The sequence below is a fragment of the Palaemon carinicauda genome, chromosome 10 (assembly GCF_036898095.1).
Source record: "Palaemon carinicauda isolate YSFRI2023 chromosome 10, ASM3689809v2, whole genome shotgun sequence".
Classification (NCBI taxonomy): domain Eukaryota; kingdom Metazoa; phylum Arthropoda; class Malacostraca; order Decapoda; family Palaemonidae; genus Palaemon; species Palaemon carinicauda.
Window position 1 is genome coordinate 118029881 of NC_090734.1, and position 19397 is coordinate 118049277.

At 46.2% G+C, this 19397-nt stretch overlaps 2 protein-coding genes across 2 annotated transcripts in view; both read right to left on the bottom strand.

Annotated features, from left to right (window-relative positions):
- Positions 1 to 19397, bottom strand: part of LOC137648711 (uncharacterized) — a 130926-nt gene that overhangs the window by 24816 nt on the left and 86713 nt on the right. The window contains exons 2-4 of the mRNA XM_068381750.1: positions 17264 to 17376; positions 14414 to 15689; positions 13537 to 13657 (exon numbers count right to left, since the gene is read on the bottom strand). Coding sequence (XP_068237851.1) covers positions 13537 to 13657; positions 14414 to 15689; positions 17264 to 17352 — 1486 coding nt within the window. The 5' untranslated portion in view covers positions 17353 to 17376. The remainder of the gene's footprint in view (positions 1 to 13536; positions 13658 to 14413; positions 15690 to 17263; positions 17377 to 19397) is intronic.
- The window catches only part of LOC137648207 (uncharacterized), an 88538-nt gene continuing 86494 nt past the window's right edge, over positions 17354 to 19397 (bottom strand). Inside the window, exon 5 of the mRNA XM_068381132.1 lies at positions 17354 to 17376. Coding sequence (XP_068237233.1) covers positions 17354 to 17376 — 23 coding nt within the window. The remainder of the gene's footprint in view (positions 17377 to 19397) is intronic.

Sequence of the window (19397 nt, forward strand, 5' to 3'; positions counted from 1 at the left end):
ACAAGACGAGAATGACCATGAATGGGAGGTAAATCAGTTGTTGTTTGTGGATGATACTGTACTGGTTGCAGACACAGAAGAGAAGCTTGACCGACTAGCGACAGAATTTGGAAGGGTGTGTGAGAGATGGAAGTTGAGAGTTAATGTGGGTAAGAGTAAAGTTATGAGATCTACGAGAAGGGAAGGTGGTGCAAGGTTGAATGTCATGTTGAATGGAGAGTTACTTGAGGAGGTGGATCAGTTTAAGTATTTGGGGTCTGTTGTTGCAGCAAATGGTGGAGTGGAAGCAGATGTACGTCAGCGAGTGAATGAAGATTGCAAAGTGTTGGGGGAGTTAAGGGAGTAGTAAAAAAAAAGAGGGTTGGGCATGAATGTAAAGAGAGTTCTATATGAGAAAGTGGTTGTACCAACTGTGATGTATGGATCGGAGTTGTGGGGAATGAAAGTGATGGAGAGACAGAAATTGAAGGTGTTTGAGATGAAGTGTATAAGGAGTATGGCTGGTGTATCTCGAGTAGATAGGGTTAAGAACGAAGTGGTGAGGGTGAGAACGGGTGTAAGAAATTAGTTAGCAGCTAGAGTGGATATGAATGTGTTGAGGTGGTTTGGCCATGTTGAGATAATGGAAAATGGCTGTCTGCTAAAGAAGGTGATGAATGCAAGAGTTGATGGGAGAAGTACAAGAGGAAGGCAAAGGTTTGGGTGGATGAATGGAGTGAAGAAAGCTCTGGGTGATAGGAGGATAGATGTGAGAGAGGCAAGAGAGCGTGCTAGAAATAGGAATGAATGGCGAGCGATTGTGACGCAGTTCTGGTAGGCCCTGCTGCTTCCTCTGGTGCCTTAGATGACCGCGGAGGTAGCAGCAGTAGGGGATTCAGCATTATGAAGCTTCATCTGTGGTGGATAACGGGGGAGGGTGGGCTGTGGCACCCTAGCAGTACCAGCTGAACTCAGTTGAGACCCTTGTCAGGCTGGGAGGAACGTAGAGAGTAGAGGTCCCCTTTTTGTTTTGTTTCATTTGTTGATGTCGGCTACCCCCCAAAATTGGGGGAAGTGCCTTGGTATATGTATGTATGTACAAAAGTTCAGTAAAATTCAATATGCATATGATTTGGTAATTACCACTGAAAATGAGGAAGACTAACAGAGAAGAGTTTTAGAGTGACAAGAGACTTTAGAGATGAGTGGCTTCAGAGTAAATGAGAGTAAGACTGAAGCTATAATGAGCAGTAAGTATGGTAGGGACAGGATAATTATGCATAAAAGTAAAGGTTCAGTTGTAAAACAGGCGGAACAATTTAGATACTTAGGATCTACCACAAGCCACTAGGGAGGATGTGTGGCAAAAGTTGAGAATAGGATGAAAGCAGCTTGTGGAAAGTGGAGGGCGGTAGCAGATGTGGTATGTGATAAAAAAAAAAAGAGCCCATCAAGCTAAAACTCAAGATCTATAGTACAGTAATAAGATGACAAATTCGGAGATAATTTGTATTTTTCCTAACCATACAAACCTTAGCTATTTACATTGGGTTTACTTTCGGCGTAGCTGAAATTGACGAGCCAATAGATTTTAACAAGGGTTAACTACCCCCGCGCTAGTTAGCGGGGGTAGGGGAAGGGGTAACTTGCTACCCCTCCCCCCCCCACACCGGTGATTTGCTTCACTTCACTTAGAGGTAGGACTTGACTTGGGGGACAGGGCTGGCGGGCAAATATGTGTAAATAGCTACGGTTTGTATGGTTAGGAAAAATACAAATTATCTCCGAATTTGTCATTGTTCCGTAACAGAAATACAAACCACGCTATTTACATTTGGTGACTTACCCCTTAGGAAGGGCGGAAAGTCCCCAGCCTTACTGGCTTTGGCTTTACCCGGAGGCTCTGCCTCCCAGTGAGTAGCACTTGAGAAAAGGAGCCTCTGCACCTCACAAGTTCCTCGCTTCGCAAGGAACGTGTGGCCTACATAAGATGTGTGTTGACCTTGAGACCTTTAGATAGGAATCCAGGATAGGACGTTCCCAATACCACCTCGTCAGGGTATGGGGGACGCGACAGTATTAAGCTTAATACTAGGAGCACAAGGAAGCATGGTTTACCTGCAGAGGTTGAGGTGAGCTATGCGGAGACTAGGATGCTGCTTCCCCAAGAGAGGGGAGGATGAAGAAAGAAGTAAGGGCCAGACATACTCTTTCATTCACGCAGACTAAAACCGGGTAACAATGCCCTCAACCTACTGCTACTTGTCCATAAAGGAGCCTGAGGCTAGACCAGCTGTTGTGCAGCCACCACAGGGCCGATAGAAAAGGTATCGAGGCTCCTGTGGGTCACGTCCTGCAGGTAGTGGGCTGTGAAGGTCGTCTGACGCTTCCAGACCCCAGCTTGAAGCACCTGCGTCACAGAGAAGTTTCTCTTGAAGGCCAGGGACGTAGCGATGCCCCTGACGTCGTGTGCCCTAGGGCGACGTGACGGAGGAGGGTCCGGATTCAAGGCGTGATGGATAACCCTTCGAATCCAAGCCGAGATGATGTTCTTGGTGACCCTCCTCTTCGTCCTGCCTGTGCTAACAAACAATGCTTGCACCTGAGGACGAACTGCAGCTGTTCTCTTCAAGTAACACCTCACACTCCTCACTGGACATAATAGCAGCTGGTCTGGGTCGCTTGTTACAGAACGGAGACTTGCGACCCTGAAAGAGTCGAACCGTGGGTCCGGCACTCCAGGGTTCTGAGTCTTGGCAACAAACTCAGGGACGAACCTGAACGTTACCTCCCCCCATCCCCTTGAATGGACGACGTCATACGAGAGACCATGAAGTTCACTAACTCGTTTGGCAGAGGCCAAAGCGAGCAGGAAAGCCGTCTTCCAAGACAGGTGGCGATCAGAGGCCTGGCGTAATGGTTCGAAGGGAGGACTCTTAAGAGCCCTGAGAACCCGAACCACATTCCAAGGAGGAGGTCTCACTTCTGACTGAGGGCAGTTAAGCTCATAGCTACGTATGAGTAGAGAGAGTTCCAGCGAGGAAGAAATGTCCACTCCTTTCAGCCTAAAAGCCAAGCTTAAGGCTGAGCGATAGCCTTTCACCGCTGAGACCAAAAGGCGCATTTCCTCCCGCAAATAAATGAGAAACTCCGCTATTGCTGGAATAGTGGCATCAAGTGGAGAGATACCCCTCCCACGACACCAACCACAGAAGACTCTCCATTTCACCTGGTAAACTCCCTCAGAGGACATTCGCAGGTGCCGAGACATCCTCTCTGCAACCTGTTGCGAAAAGCCTCTCTCCGTGAGGAGACGCTGGACAGTCTCCAGGCGTGAAGCCGAAGCGAGGCTACGGCTTTGTGGAAGATGTTACAGTGTGGTTGTCTGAGTAGCTCGTGTCGTGGGGGAAGTTCTCTCGGGAGCTCCGTCAGGAGCTGCAGAAGGTCCGGGAACCATTCCGCGTGATGCCAAAGCGGAGCTATCAGAGTCATCGACAAGTTGACCGATAGTCTGGTCCTGTTGAGCACCCTTCTCATCAGACAGAACGGTGGGAAGGCGTACATGTCGATGTTGTCCCACCGTTGTTGGAAAGCATCTTGCCAGAGTGCTTTGGGGTCCGGGACTGGGGAGCAGTACAGGGGCAGTTTGAAATTCAAAGCTGTCGCGAACAGATCCACTGTTGGAGAACCCCACAAAGTCAGGACTTTGTTGGCTATCTGAGGATCCAAAGACCACTCGGTACTCACTATCTGCGAAGCCCTGCTCAGACTGTCGGCGAACACATTTCTCTTGCCAGGAATGAAGCAACCTGATAGTGTTATTGAGTGGACTTCGGTCCACCTCAGAATCTCTACTGCAAGATGGGATGGCTGCTGCGAAAAAGTACCTCCCTGCTTGTTGATATAAGCCACTACCGTGGTGTTGTCGCTCATCACCACCACGGAGTGACCCGCCAGGGTCCGTTGGAACTGTTGAAGAGCCCGAAAAACGGCCTTAATTTCTAGCAGGCTGATGTGCAGGTACTTTTCTGATTCTGACCAAAGGCCTGAGGTCCTCTGGTTCAGAATGTGCGCCCCCCACCCTTCTTTTGACGCGTCCGAAAACAGTGTCAATTCCGGGGGGAGGACAAGAAGATCCACTCCCTTTCGCAGGTTCTCGTCGACCAGCCACCACCGCAGGTCCGCCTGTTCCGAAGGTCCTATCGGGACCAGGAAGTCCGGGGAATCGGATCCTTGATTCCACCGGGACTTGAGCCGCCACTGCAGGGATCTCATCCTGAGACGGCCGTTTGGAACCAGACGAGCCAGGGAGGACAGGTGACCTAAGAGACGCAACCACGATTGGGCAGGAAGCTCTTCTCGCCTGAGGAAGGGTTCCGCCACCATCCTCAGCCTTGCTATCCTGTCGTCTGATGGAAAGGCTTTGTGGAGATTGGTGTCTAACAACATGCCTAGATAAACCAGTCGTTGGGACGGCTGCAGAGAGGACTTCTCGAGATTTACCACGATCCCCAGATCCTGGCAAAGTTTCAGAAGCCTGTCTCGGTGTCGAAGAAGGGTCGACTCCGAATCTGCTAGGATCAGCCAGTCGTCCAGATTACGGAGGAGACGGATGCCGTTCCTGTGCTCCCAAGACGAAATCAGGGTAAACACTCTGGTGAACACCTGAGGAGCTGTGGAGAGACCAAAGCACAACACCTTGAACTGGTAGGTCTTGCTGTCTAGGCTGAATCTCAAGTACTTCCTGGAAGACGGATGGATTGGGATCGGGAAGTACGCGTCCTTTAGATCCAGTGTGCACATGAAGTCTTGTGGTCTCACCGCAAGTCTGACCGTGTCCGCTGTCTCCATGCTGAACAGAGTTTGCTTGACAAACTTGTTCAGAGCTGAGAGGTTGATGACGGGTCTCCAGCCTCCAGACGCCTTCTTTACAAGAAAGAGTCGACTGAAGAAGCCTGGGGAGCCGTCGACGACCTTCTGGAGAGCATCCTTCTTGAGCATGGTCTCGACTTCCGCCCGAAGGGCTAGCCCCTTTACCGATCCCATGGCATAGGAGCTCAACGACACTGGATTCGCTGTCAGGGGAGGTTGAGATGTCGTGAATGGGCGATACCCTTGGCCGATCACGGAGACTGTCCAAGCATCGGCCCCATGTTGCTGCCACCTGTGCACGCAACTTTGAAGGCATCCCCCCACAGGTGGACACGCAGGGGGACTGCCACTCCTAGCGTTTGCGGCCGCGGCCGCTCCCTCAAGGAGTCTTGCCTCCCCTGGAGGACTTACCGCCCCTCTTGTCCTTGGCAGGAAAGGGCTGGGGCTTAGACACCACTTTCTTAGCTGTCGGAGCCTGCTTCGGTGTCTTGCGAGGCTGCTGCTGATGTTGCTGCGGAGCTGGAGGCTTGTAGGGCCGAGATGCAAGGGCCCTATGGAGGAGGGAGTCCTGGCTAGACTTCCTCCACCTCTCAGCTGTTCGTTCCATGTCTTGGGGCTCAAACAAATTCCCCCAAGGAGGGAGGCGTGTCTGAGCCTGCAGACATCCACGGCGGGGACTTTCGGATGGAACTTCTTGGTCACTGCATCACGATGCTTCAACACCGAGTTGGCTCATAGGTTGGTAACCTGATGTGCCAGGAACTCGATGAAGCGAGTGCCCGAGAGGAGGAAGGTCTCCAGGGCCTTCCTATTGCTCTTCTTAGACAGATCTTCGGAGCGCAATAGGATGCCCAGAGAACCTAGCCAGACATCCAGCCACGAAGTGGCCTGCATGGCACATTTCGCAACCTTCTCATGGCTTAGGATCTCCGACGCCGAGAACGTCACCTGCCGGGCGGAGAGCTTCTCCAGAGGAACTCCCCTAGTAAGCTCTTCTACTGAATGGTGGAGGGGAAGAGCGAGGCTAGACTCCCCCATGATCTCAAAATACCTCCTCTGCTGGAGACGAGGAGGTGGGAGGAGTTTGTTCCCGGCAGAGGAACGACTGGAGGAAGCGAGTACTGCGAGCTGAGCATTGGCCCTGGCTCTGGCTCTCTTCAGCCCCTGGGACCAGGGCAGAGCCGCGCTGACCTTTGGGGGCTTCTGAATTCCGTAAACCTGATCTAGGACCGTGTCCTTGCCTTCACGGGGGGCGATCACAGGGTCCATGAACCCGTTGAGCTGTCTCATCAGGCCCAAGACCTGCCAGAAGGCGTGCTCAGACTCTTGCTGCTCTCCTCCCTGCGGACTGACAGCTAAGTCTCCTGTCCCCGGAATCTCTTCCTGGGGAGACGCGTGGACGTTCTCCCGGGGTGCGGCTGGTTCCTGACGAATTCGAGAAGAGGACTTCGGAACCGTCTTGGAGTCCTTGGGTTCCCTCCTGGGCGGGATACACGACTCCAGCAAAGAGGTCTGGTAGGCGCCTTCCACGCGAGACAATTCCCCTCCACGAGGAGATGACTCTCCCTTGGTGCCGAGGGAGAGATCGCCACCTCGCTGGATTCTCCTGAGGACGGAAAGGCTTCGTCCTCGGGAGAAGGAGAAAACGACTGCGAATGGGACGGAGCCTTCCTGACGGACCTCTTAGGAACCAACTTCTCCCTGGGAGAAGTCACCACGAAGTCCACTCCTCTCCTTCTCTTCAGCAGGGGCGAGACCGTCGTTGGCTTGTGTCCTAGATCAGCGAGTGCCGGCTTCATAGCCTTCACTAACGCCCGCATCAGAGGACCAAACCAAGACTGCCGAGACACGGACACAGAGTCCGAAATTCCCGCTGGAGGGAAGGGGATTGGGCGATCCTTCGGAGTGGACACCACTGGACCTGCCTGTAAAAAAAAGGGGAAGAAAATTGCTTTGACCTCTCCGATGGGCCTTCCTTATCCTGTAAAAGAGACCTGTGCTTAGGCGGAGGCAATCCTGACTGCGGTCTGGCGACACGCGTCCCTGCTGCTGCCGCGAGCTGCAGAACCCGACGCGAACGGGGGTCGTGCTGACGCTCGCGCGTAGGCGATACTAAAGAGTGGCGCGCGAGAGGCTGTTGGAGCGCGGAGACAAACGAGCGCGCGGGGGAGTGAGCGCGCGGGCAAGAGAACGCGCTGGCGCGTGGGCGAACAAGAACGCTCCGAAGACCACTGCCAATGATGTCCAGGAGACCTGTGACGCGTGGGCGAGCGAGGGTGAGTAGGCGATCGATGGCGCGTTGGCGAACGCTGGCACGCAGGCGAGCGATGGCGCATGGTGGCGCGTTAGCGAGCGATGGCGCGTAAAACGCGCAGGCGAGCTGGTTGTAGGAGACCCATGTCTCTCCAGATCCTCCGGGCGCTGACGCGTTGGCGATGGATCACGCGGGGGGTCTGGAGATCGCCGATGTTCAGAGGATCGCTGACGTGCTGGAGACCGTTGACGCGCAGGAGATCGCTGACGAGCGGGCGAACGTTGACGCGTCGGAGATCGCTGGCATGCTGGGGATCGCTGGTGAGCAGGGGGTCGACGCGTGGAATCCTGTGCAGGAGCTGTCGACGCGACGCGCAAAGGCGAACGCTCACGAACGGGCTCAGGAATAGGAGGCGCGTGGTCGCGTGGGCGTACAGGAACTCTGGAAGTACGCGCAGGAGACCGTGCGCGTTGCTGCGCTGGAGAAAGCTGACGAGCAGGATCGCGAGGGCGAGGAGAAGAAGAGTCATTGTCCATGTCCCGAACCGAAGTTCTATGGCGCTTGGACGAGTGTGGGCGCGTGTCAGGAACTGGAAGCGCAGGTGCGCGCTGACGGGCAGGAGATCTAGTGCGCTCAGGAGACCGATGGCGCGCTGGGCGCGCAGCAGGAACAGAAGGCTGTTCGATGTCCACAGGAGAGCGCTGGCGAGCAGTGGGGCGATAATCATCAGGAGAGCGCTGGCGATCAGGAGAACGCTGATGAGCAGGAGAGTGCTGGTGCGCTCCTACGCGTGAACGCGCAGGAGGGCACGCAGGGGAACCCTGACGCGCAAGGGAAGCACCCACACCGTGGGCGACATCCCTTTGCCCCGAAGGGACCGTTGCCCGTCGGCTGACGAGGTCAGAAGACTGCTGGCCATTTGCACCGGAAGCGGAAGGTCTGGAAGGTGTTGGAGAACGAGAACGATCCCCGGAGAGGTCTAAGGGCGCGGCTGCTGCAGGCTGATTACGGCGAGGAGAGTCCTCATCGGAGGACGGAGGAGGCGAAGACTCGAAAAGGCGCCTCTTAGCACCCTTATAGGGAGACGGGAGGCCCTTGCGGCGAAGCGGACGATGAGCCTTACGGCGAAGGCGGCCACGAGGGAGGTCGTCAGGATCATCAGTCCTCCGAAGAGGAGTCTCAGTCAGAGCGCTCCCCCGAGGGGGAGGCTTAGCCGCAGAAGAGCCCGTGGGACTCCCTTCCCCCTTCGAAGAATGTACGGAAGGGGGAGGAGAGCCTTCAGCAACGTCATCCACATCAGGAGCCGCAGAGGTTTGACTAGACCCGTCGGAAGCCTCTGCCTCCACCACAGACATGAAGGTACCGCAAGGGCGTCCGGCAATTCCAGGGCACTTGCGCATGATGGAAACCAAAGGGCGAGGCCAACTTCAAACACACAGCTGAGGAAAAGCAAAGAAAAAAGATTAAGGCTGTCAACAACGAGGACGATAGACAGACACGTCTGCACATCGTCCGAGCCAAAAGTGAAGTGAAGCAAATCACCGGTGTGTGGGGGGGGAGGGGTAGCAAGCTACCCCTTCCCCTAACCCCGCTAACTAGCGCGGGGGTAGTTAACCCTCGTTAAAATCTATTGGCTCGTCAATTTCAGCTACGCCGAAAGTAAACCCAATGTAAATAACGTGGTTTGTATTTCGGTTACGGAACAAACTAGTGTCAATGTATGGATCAGATATGTAAGCTCCAAGATGAAAAGAGGAGGCAAAGCTTGAAAGAACTGAAATGAGAATGCTTAGGTGGATTATAGAAATATCACTGCTTGAAAGATTGGAAAAGGATGAAATAAGAATGGCAGGCATAATGAAGATCACAGAGGTAATAAAAGTGTCACGCCTAAGATGGTGTGGACACATGTTGAAGATGGGTGGTGGGGAGGGAGTGAGGAGGGCTTGGGAGGAACCTGTACGGGAGAGATAATCGAGAGAGAGGCAAAGAATTAGATGGTGACATGAAGTGAAGGATGTTATGAAGAGAAGAGGTTTGGTGGAAGAGGATACCTTTATGTAAGGATAACAGTGGGAAAGAAGAGTTAAATTCAATAGTCAGCCAAACTTGCAAACTACAGTGAACCCTCGCTACTTCGCGGTTCGACAATCGCGGATTCACCACTTCGCGGGGTTTTCCCATAACCCATATATATATACATATCGCGGATTTTCCGGAAAATTCTAAAATACCGCGAAATCTGAAGACAACCAAATACGATATTTTGTTACCTGTAATTCCATTAATACTGTAATTAGTAATATCTGTTCTTACTGATTGTTCATTGCATTACATATGATATATAATTCAGCACAGAAAGAAATAAAACACGAAAAGAGAATGTGATCATACGATAATTCAGTACTGTATACAGTACGTAGTAAAATTAAATCGAACATGAAACGCAAATCAGATGCAGTCATACCATATTAGAATGGTGTGTACTGTTATGGATGTGCTTCTTTTTCATGAATCTTTTGTATGTATACGTACGTAGTACAGTACTGCATCCAATAATATTCTTTTTTGCAAAAATCACATTTCGAATAAGCGTACGAGAGAGAGAGAGAGAGAGAGAGAGAGAGAGAGAGAGAGAGAGAGAGAGAGAGAGGCGTAAAATAGCGTACGTAAAGCTGTATTATTATTATTGTTATTATTATTATTATTGTTGTTGTTGTTAATAAAATTATTATTGTTATTATTATCATCATTATTATTATTATTATTACTGTACAGTATTATTATCATTATTTATTATTATTACGGTATTGTACTTAATCTACGTACGTTCGGTATGCACGGGGCATCTTCTATGAGTAGGTAACCAACGCATCATAGTACTGTAAGACGGGTTGTGATTGGTTCAAGCGCTGATAGATGACGAATCAGAACTCAAGTTTTGTTATCTAGCCTGTGATTGGTGTTTTGCCCGCATCTCCTACCCGCAGCATCAAAGTTCTCGCGGGGCTGGATCGTTCACTCTCTGTTACCGTGTATCGCTGAGTAGACGTTCTTAATTGTGTGAATCTGTGCTGTGTGCGACTTTTTTAAGTTGAACTTTTTGTTACTGTAAATCCTACTGTAATGGCTCCCAAGCGTTCTGCTTCTCTTAAGGCTGGTAGTGAGCCTAAACGCCACCGAAGGATGATGACGATAGCTGAGAAGGTTACGCTTCTCGACATGTTAAAAGATGGTAGAAGTTACGCGGCCGCCAGCCGCCATTTTGGCATCAACAAATCTACTGTTCGCTATATCAAGAAGGACGAGGCGAACATTAGAAAGACGGCTGCAATCACCTTTAGCAGATCAGCGAAGCGAGTCGTTACAACGCGTAATAAAACGATCGTACGCATGGAAGGTGCTTTAGCTGTGTGGATTGCCGACTGCCGGAAGAAGAACATAGCGTTGGATACGAACACCATCCAAACAAAGGCTTTGAGCTTATATGAGAATTTTGCTGCAAAGGAACCTAAAGACGACGACGGCAACCATGCTGAAGATGATGATGATGCAGATGATCCTCAACCTGGGACATCCACTGATTCCCAGCCTCAGAAACGTTTTTCCGCAAGCAAAGGATGGTTCGCGAAGTTTCAGAAACGCTTCGCCCTGAAAAGCGTTTCCCTGCATGGGGAGTCTGCTTCCGCTGACACTGCCGCTGCTGAAACTTACGTGAACCAGACGTTCAAGAATATTATCGCCGAAGGTGGATACAAGCCGGAACAAGTCTTTAATATGGATGAGACTGGCTTGTTTTGGAAGAGAATGCCGTCGCGAACTTTCCTGTTCAAAGAGGAAGCCAAAGCCTCTGGCTTTAAAACATTCAAGGATCGCATTACCCTCGTGATGTGTGGCAATGCTGCTGGATTTTTGTTAAAGCCAGGGCTTATTTATAAGTCGAAAAATCCTCGCGCTTTGAAAAATAAAAATAAGAATCTCCTTCCCGTGTACTGGATGCATAATCAAAAAGCATGGATTACGAAGATGCTGACCTCCAACTGGTTCCACCAGTGTTTTATCCCGCAAGTCAGCAAATATCTCTTAGAGAAGGGCTTGCCATTCAAGATCCTTCTCCTTATGGATAACGCTGGTGGACACGCAACTGACCTGTCGCATGAGGGCATTCAGGTTGAGTTCCTGCCACCCAACACCACGTCATTAATTCAACCGATGGACCAGGGGGTTATCAGGGCGTTCAAGGCCCTCTACACGAAGAATACCTTGGCGGACCTCGTTGCGTGTGTGGATGCTGCCCAAGATGACGAGGATGAAGATTTTAACTTGAAGGCGTACTGGCGGCAGTACACCATAGCCACGTGCCTGCAGAATATTCAGAAGGCACTTCAAGAGATGAAACCTGCAACCGTGAATGCGAGCTGGAAGAAGTTGTGGCCCGATATTGTTTACGACGACAAGGGATTTACTCCGTCGGAAATCCAACACTCTGCAATACGGAAATCTGTGCAGTTGGCTGCCATAATTGGAGGTGACGGGTTTGGCGACATGACGACTGAAGACGTCGACGAGTTGTTGGACTGCCATTCCCAGCCCCTAACTGACGCAGACCTCGAAGACCTGACGAAATCGGCAAGTGAGGAAGAGAGTGATACCCAGGAAGAGACCCAAGAAAATGTCGAAGAAACGGGCTTAACATTAGAACGGCTTGCCAAGGCCTGCAACCATGCGAAGGAGTTGAAAGAAATGTTGCAAGAGTGGGACGAGGATATGATTCGCTCGATGCAATTCTGCAACAAGGTTGATGACATAATGACTCCCTACAAAATGCTCTTGGATCGAAAAAAGAAGCAGCGGCAACAACTTCCGATCACAATGTTCTTCCAGCCTCGCAAAAAAGAGCCAGTTCCTCCTGCTAGTACGCCTTCGGAAGAAATTGAAGTTTCCCAGGAAGAAGTTGAAGAGGTGTCCCAGGAAAAGACACCTCCGTCTGAAGAGACGTAAAATACTATCATTGGCTGCACAGTAGAACACATCATCAGCTTCATCATCATCATTTCTACTGTGCAGCAAATTCATCGCCATCACCATTCAAGTTTTTCTTCAACCTCTTTCGTGGTGAGTACAGTAACAATCTTTATTTTTTACTTTAATATTCTTACTGTACATTCTAAAACTGTATTTGTGCCTGTTTTATAGTTTAGTACTGTACGTACTGTATGCATTAAGTTAAAGGGAAGGTTTTAAAAGTCTACATGTTGTAACCTATCATATTTTTTTTGTTTAAAATTTACATTTACGTACGTAAAACAATCTCTCTCTCTCTCTCTCTCTCTCTCTCTCTCTCTCTCTCTCTCTCTCTCTCTCTCTCTCTCTCTCTCTCTCTCTCGTAAATTGTTTTCCTGCTTTGCTACGTACAATACTGTATAATTTATATTTGTAAGGTAACATATTTTGTAAATGCTTTTACTGTAAATACTGTATGTACTGTATCATTATTTATCACTATCATCATGCGCGTTAAATGCCTTCTTTGTTCTGAGCGTGGTTGTTTACTGAGCGTACACGCCGTCGTTTCAGGCGTCGTCATAAAGAAAAACATTTCATTTGGAAGTCCTAAGAAAAATACGTAAACTAAAACATTGGTAATAAACAAATCAACATACAGTACTGTATAATCAATATAATCGATGCAAAAACTAACCTATACATATATGTGTACTGTACACTAAATGAGTTTGTTTCTTCATTATGATCAGAGATGAACGTAAACAAAACATTGGTTGCCATTTTTTATCGTGCTTTTTAGGTGTTTAGGAAACGCATGATATAAAATCGCCTTTAATATTTGTGCCTGTTTTAGTTTAGGGTGCTGTAGTAAATGCATTAAGTGTTCTGTACATTAACGGGTGGTTTGTTAACAGTACTACGTACAAGGGAAGGTTTTAAAAGTCTGAATATACATGTTAAATAAATAGGTAAATATGATGTCACTACTTCGCGGATTTTCACCTATCGCGCCTGCGTCTGGAACCTATCTACCGCGATAAACGAGGGTTCACTGTATTACCTTCCTGGTTTAAAGGGTACGATTGATTCATAGACATAAAAGAGTGTCGGCCGACTCCTGAACTTAACTGTACAGTACATCAATGCGAAATTAATCTCCAAATGCATGATACTAAAGCCATTACGATACTTGTGTATAAAAATAATGGATTACCTAAGGAACCATTCCAAACGTATTCAACTGCTATTTTCAACATGCCAAATAGGAGTACTGTACCAACACTTATACAGCACTGGAGTTCTGTGTTTTAGTACAATGGATGTTGTACATTATATTGTTACCGTAAATTTTGGTTTTCAAAAGGAGAGGATCAATACTGTACTAATAAGGCACCACAAAATGCCTGAAAACACAATACACTTACATTTGTGTTGGGGAACATATTCAGGAAGGTTTCCACACCTATGACGACGAAAATTGCGAAGATCTTCTAAGTCTTCTGCATCCCAAGACCTCCAACGTCTGTGGAAATTTTTTTTCTTTCTCTGCAAAATTGAGGTTGAGAATATAAAAAATGAAAAATTAATTCAAATACACATGCAAAGAACTGTCTTGCAGTATATATCTTTTCTAAATCTCTCACAGTCTATACCCTCACTATACCAGAGAGTACTGTACTGTACACATGCACTACTGTATATAACTGTCATGCAAATGCCTAATGAAATACACCTAACAGTTCTTTTCAGATCATATACACACTGTATCTGCATTGCATACCTAGATTATCACAGTAATATAATTTTTCAATAAAATTTGTTACCTCTATACTTGCCTGATGTTCATACTGCTCCTCTCTTGAAACTCAATTAATACTGATTTACCACAAAAAATAAAAAAAATTACCATTTTCTTCCTTTCCAATAGAGTTGGGGACTTTAGTTCAGTAATGAGACAATAAAGCATCTAACAGCAAAAAATGGCTTGGTCACAATGTACCATCTTTTGTACTTCAGTCTTGAAATCACGCCAATTTCTTCTTTGAAAATGGCAAAATGCAACACAGCTGAACTTTCATAACCTAATAAAGAATCTATAAAGCGTCTGCTGCCTTGACGTCAAAACTTGATCATGAAGGGAATTATAATAACAAACCCTATTCCGATAGGAAACTGAATAAATAATTGTGTTTTAAATAGCACTCAACAATTACAAGTTACAATTGACTAAAATATGACAAACTATGGATGGATTCAAAATGTAACACCATTGATGCTGAAATGGAATGACAGTGTACTTACCAAATATTCTTTGTGAAGATACTCATCCTCCAGTTTCTTCTTCAAATCTTTGACTATTTCTGTCTTAGGCTCATAAGGAATCTTTCTCTTAAATAAATAATCTTCCTCTCCATCAGAAAAAAATAATGGAGTAGACAGTTGTTTGTGAATTGGTGGTCTTAATAATTTCCTTCTTGCTGAAGTTTCTGGTGTCTTGTGATGCAAACAACTAGGCAACTTATATTGACTTCTGTACGGAGCTTCACAGAGACCACAGGAGTCCGAGTCATCTATGAAGTAGTGCTTTTTACCGTATCTTTGGCACAAATGACAGTGTTCGTCAATTTCTGAGCTCGATGACGAAATGGGTAAAGAATGAGATCGGTGCCTTTCTGATGGATACCAGTCTCTTTTAGATACTGATATAGGATTGACTTTTGAGTGCTTTGAACAAGGGCGTTTCAATGATTCACATATTTTACAAGTGTCGTTATCTCCCGGCCTCCTTGTGTCTTGATCTGAGGTAGTGCTGTCATATTCATCCTCTCTATTTGATGTATTATTATGCCTATCATGTGTTATGTGTTCAGCATTAGTGTCACTTTTGTTCATGCCCAGTCTTCTTTCTGCATTTGATGAATTGTTACCTATTCTTTGGCGGCCTTGCCAATCATTACTCTTTCTGTTTACAGAATCACTTGCACTGATTTTTTTTGAATGATTATCTTTGGAGTTATCTTCATTTTTACTAGCAACTCCATCTGCAAATTGAACCTTTTTCCTTGTCCCATCCTCGGAGGAATATTTGGATTTAAAATCATTGCCATCAGAGTAACTAATATTATCATCAATCCCATTTTGCTGTTCAGCATAAGTATCCAGGCCAGGTTTCCAGGTTACATCCAAAATGGACAAGGAAGTCTTTTCATCTCCTTGATCATAGAGTTTTCTACCATCCGTACCTCCTCTGGGATGACTTCTTGTTGAAGGTAAAACATGACTTAGTCTTGGAATGTCTGCTATAAGCGATCTATGGTTCTGTTTCGCTTCTTTCTTTTTATTGGCAATGCAAGCTTCACACTTTGGTTTAGTATGATTACAATTCAATCTGGTTTTCATCTGTTTTCCTAATACAGATGTTTTAGAGTGTGGTCTCTCTTCACTACCCTTAGGTCGTAAGTGCTCTTTTGAGCTAAAGTCAATGTCATGTTTGCCACGAGAAGACTGCGAGGTCGAAAATATAGTTTTTCTTGAAGATACAGTCTCATTTCCCACATGACGAAGTTGTTCCCCTTTTCTGAAACAAAATTATGATTAAAAACTACTAAAATTAGCTCCAATTAATCTTAAACAATGGGGAAGGCATAAATAAGAAATATTTCCATGCTATAAATGTGAACATTTTATATTTAACTAAATACAGTATGTTTGTATTTGGACTTTTCCTTCTTTATTTTAGAATATCATAATTAATTTCCTACACTAATGCATTAAATGAAATTTTCATAAAAATTATAAAATGCAAATTTTCTTATGCCTTAATGTAGTTCATAGACAAAGTTAGGAACTTAATAAAACAAAATTATACAAAATAAAATATTTTTTGTGTACACAGTCCAACTATAGTAACCTAAGAAAAACAAGCTAATTAGTTATGCCTTCACTTCTCCTTTTAGTTCATTAACATTTCATCTGAACTAAAATAGAGAGATTTATCCATGGAAATGGAGAGGGTCACAAGAGTCTGTTATCAAAGTACAGTATCATCCTCTCTTGAAGGCCGCTATTATTGTATCAAGTGGACTGGGCAGCAAAGGGATATCTGCTCCTTATTTCTCCTTCACTAGTTCTTCTATGGTTTTCAGAGAACATCTGCCTAATCTATCACTGTGATTATCAACTTTCTTGGGTCATTATATACCTCAACCACAAACTTCTTCCTTCATCATCATTATTCAAAGTCTAATGACTGTCTATACCTTTAAAACTGTAAACAAGTTAGTTCTTTAGTATCTGTAATTTTCTATAACTTTGTTTCCACCAGAGAATCTAAATAATCTAGTGACAAAAAAAGGAGGAGTGATCACAAGAAGGAGAATTTAGATTTTGTAAAAAATAAACAAAAAAAAAATAAATAAATAAATAAAAAAAAAAATGGATGCTTTTATAGAAACCTGCAAAATCCCCTATTGTGGAGTTATTCAAGGAACAACAGAGAAGTTTCTCAACACTCTGTATACAGTAGTATATAACAGTAGGTCTTATTGTAACATTGTGTAAAGTCAAAAGTGGTATTTCTTCATCAAAATCCCTTATCACAACAGTACAGATTTCATATTTGTAGATACCATACCCTATAAGAAAATATATTGTAAGGCTTATCAGTTCCTTATTTTTTACTATTTGTACTTTTCTCTTGATTTTGCAGTACATTATTTAAATTAGCTACTACTGTATATTATATTCAAAATATATTCATATTAAGTAAAAAAAGAACCATTTGTCAGGCAAAGGCATTCAAGCACACTTATCCAGCTATAATAGACTCCTTGATTTCATATTTTACTGTACTCTAAATCACTCATCTCCAGAACTGAAGAAAACAGGGGATTTATTCAGTACAAGTGATACATAACAACCTACCACAATTTAGATCATTATGCAAATCTATTCACCTTCCTCACACGACAGACCATATCATTATTTTTTACCCTTTTGGTTAGATCTACATTACTATTTGTCAAGAAATTCAACTTTCAATGATGAATTTGGATAATGTACATTACAGTAATTACAAAATAACCAAATTACAATTTTTTATTCCTAAACCTAATCACAGTTCAGGGAGTATGTTAGCTATAGTTTACTTACCTACTTGTAACAGGTCCATAAAATGTAACTTTCTTTAAGGGCGACACATGAACCTTTTCGGCATAAGTTTTACGGCGACTTTCTAGCATATTACTTTTTGTCTATTGAGAAGTCTGAAATAGAAATTATAAAGTCAGGGTAAAAGCTTAAATCTGAATAACAAAATTCATTGATTACTTATGAACTTCCAAAATGGTTATGATTTCCTATATGAACTTTAATACTGCTATTCTCATACATTAATTAAAATACTGTATTGTACTGTTAAATTTATATATATAAAGTACAGTACTGTATAAGTAAATATTAATGCCCAAAATTATTCACATTTGTGGACAAACATGACAAATTCGAAGATAATTTGTATTTTTCCTAACCATACAAACCTTAGCTATTTACAAAGGGTTACCTTTTAGCGCAGCTGAAATGGCGAGCCATTAGAATTTAACGAGGGTGTATTACCCCCGCGCTAGTTAGCAGGGGGGTAGGGGAGTGGTAGCTAGCTACCCCTCCCCCCCTCACACACAGATGAATGCTCACTTTCACTTAGAGGTAGGACTTGTCTTGGGGGACAGGGCTGGCGGGCAAATATGTGTAAATAGCTAAGGTTTGTATGGTTAGGAAAAATACAAATTATCTTCGAATTTGTCATTTGTTCCGTAACCGAAATACAAACCACGCTATTTACAAAGGGTGACTTACCCCTTAGGTAGGGTGGAAAGTCCCCAGCCATACTGGCTTTGGCTTTACCCGGGGACTCAGAATCCGAGTGAGTCGCACTCGAGAAAAGGAGTCCCTGCACCTCACAAGTTCCTTGCTCCGCAAGGAACCATGTGGCCTACGTAAGCTTGTGTGTGAAGGAAGAAGTGTGACCCGTCCTAGGCAGTTGACCTGGAGTTCCAGAAGGAACTCTGGGTTAGGACGTTCCCAATACCACCTCGTCAGGGTATGGGGGACGCGACAGTATTGACTCAATACTCGGAACACAAGGAAGCATGGTTTACCTGCAGAGGTTCGAGGTCAGCTATGCAGAGACCAGGATGCTGCTTCCCCGTAGAGGGGATGATGAAGAAAGAAGTAGGGGCCAGACATACTTCTTTCGTTCATGCAGACTAAAACCTGATAACAATGCCCTCAACCTTCTGCTACCTGTCCAAAAAGGAGCCTGAGGTTAGACCAGCTGTTGTGTAGCCACCACAGAGCGATAGAAAACGTATCGAGACTCCTGTGGGTTACGCCCTGCAGGAAGCGGGCTGCGAAGGTCATTAGACGCTTCTAGACTCCAGCTTGTAGCACCTGCGTCACAGAGTAGTATTACTCGAAGGCGAGGGACGTTGCGATGTATCCAACATCGTGCTGTAGGGCGACGTGACGGGGGAGGGTCTGGAGACAGATCGAGATGAATGTCCTTGAGTCCAGGCTGAAGAGGTATACTGGTGACTCTCCCCCATGTCCTCCTTGTGCTCCCAAATCGGCTGCAACTGAGGACAAACTGCAGCTGTTCCCAGCGCTAACCTCTCGATTCCTTTACTGGCAAGAAAGAGAAGGTCTTGGGACATCAGATACAGAATGGAAACTCGAAATCTTGAATGAATCGGACCGAAGGGCCGGGACCCCCAGATTCTGAGTCTAGCCAACAACTCAGGAGCGAGCCTGAATGTTGCCTTCCCCTCTTCCTTAGAAAGGGGGGAGTCGTAAGAGACCAAGAAGATTGCTTACACACTGGCCGTGGTCAGAGTGAGCAGGAGACCCAAGGCGGAATACAATCCGAGGCCTGTCGTAAAGGGTCTTGAGAAGATCTCTTAAAGGACTAAAAGTCCGAGCCATGCTCCAAGTTGGAGGTCTTCCTCCGACTAGGGCAGGGACAATCGTAGCTTCGCATGAGGGAGGATAGATCCAGCGGGCAGGAAAAAGTTATTCCTTTAAGCCTGAAGGTCAGGGAAAGGCTGAGCGACAGGCTTCATTGCCGAGAGCGGAAAGGAGTTTCCTCCCGCCGAAAGGCAATAAGACCGTTATTGCTGGAGAAGAGGCCTCAAGGGAAGAGGTATATCTCCTATTCTTGCAAGTGCCATGCTCTGCGTTTACGGGGTGAGGCCGTGGTCTGGAAATACGCTCCAGAAGAACTCGCCAGGCT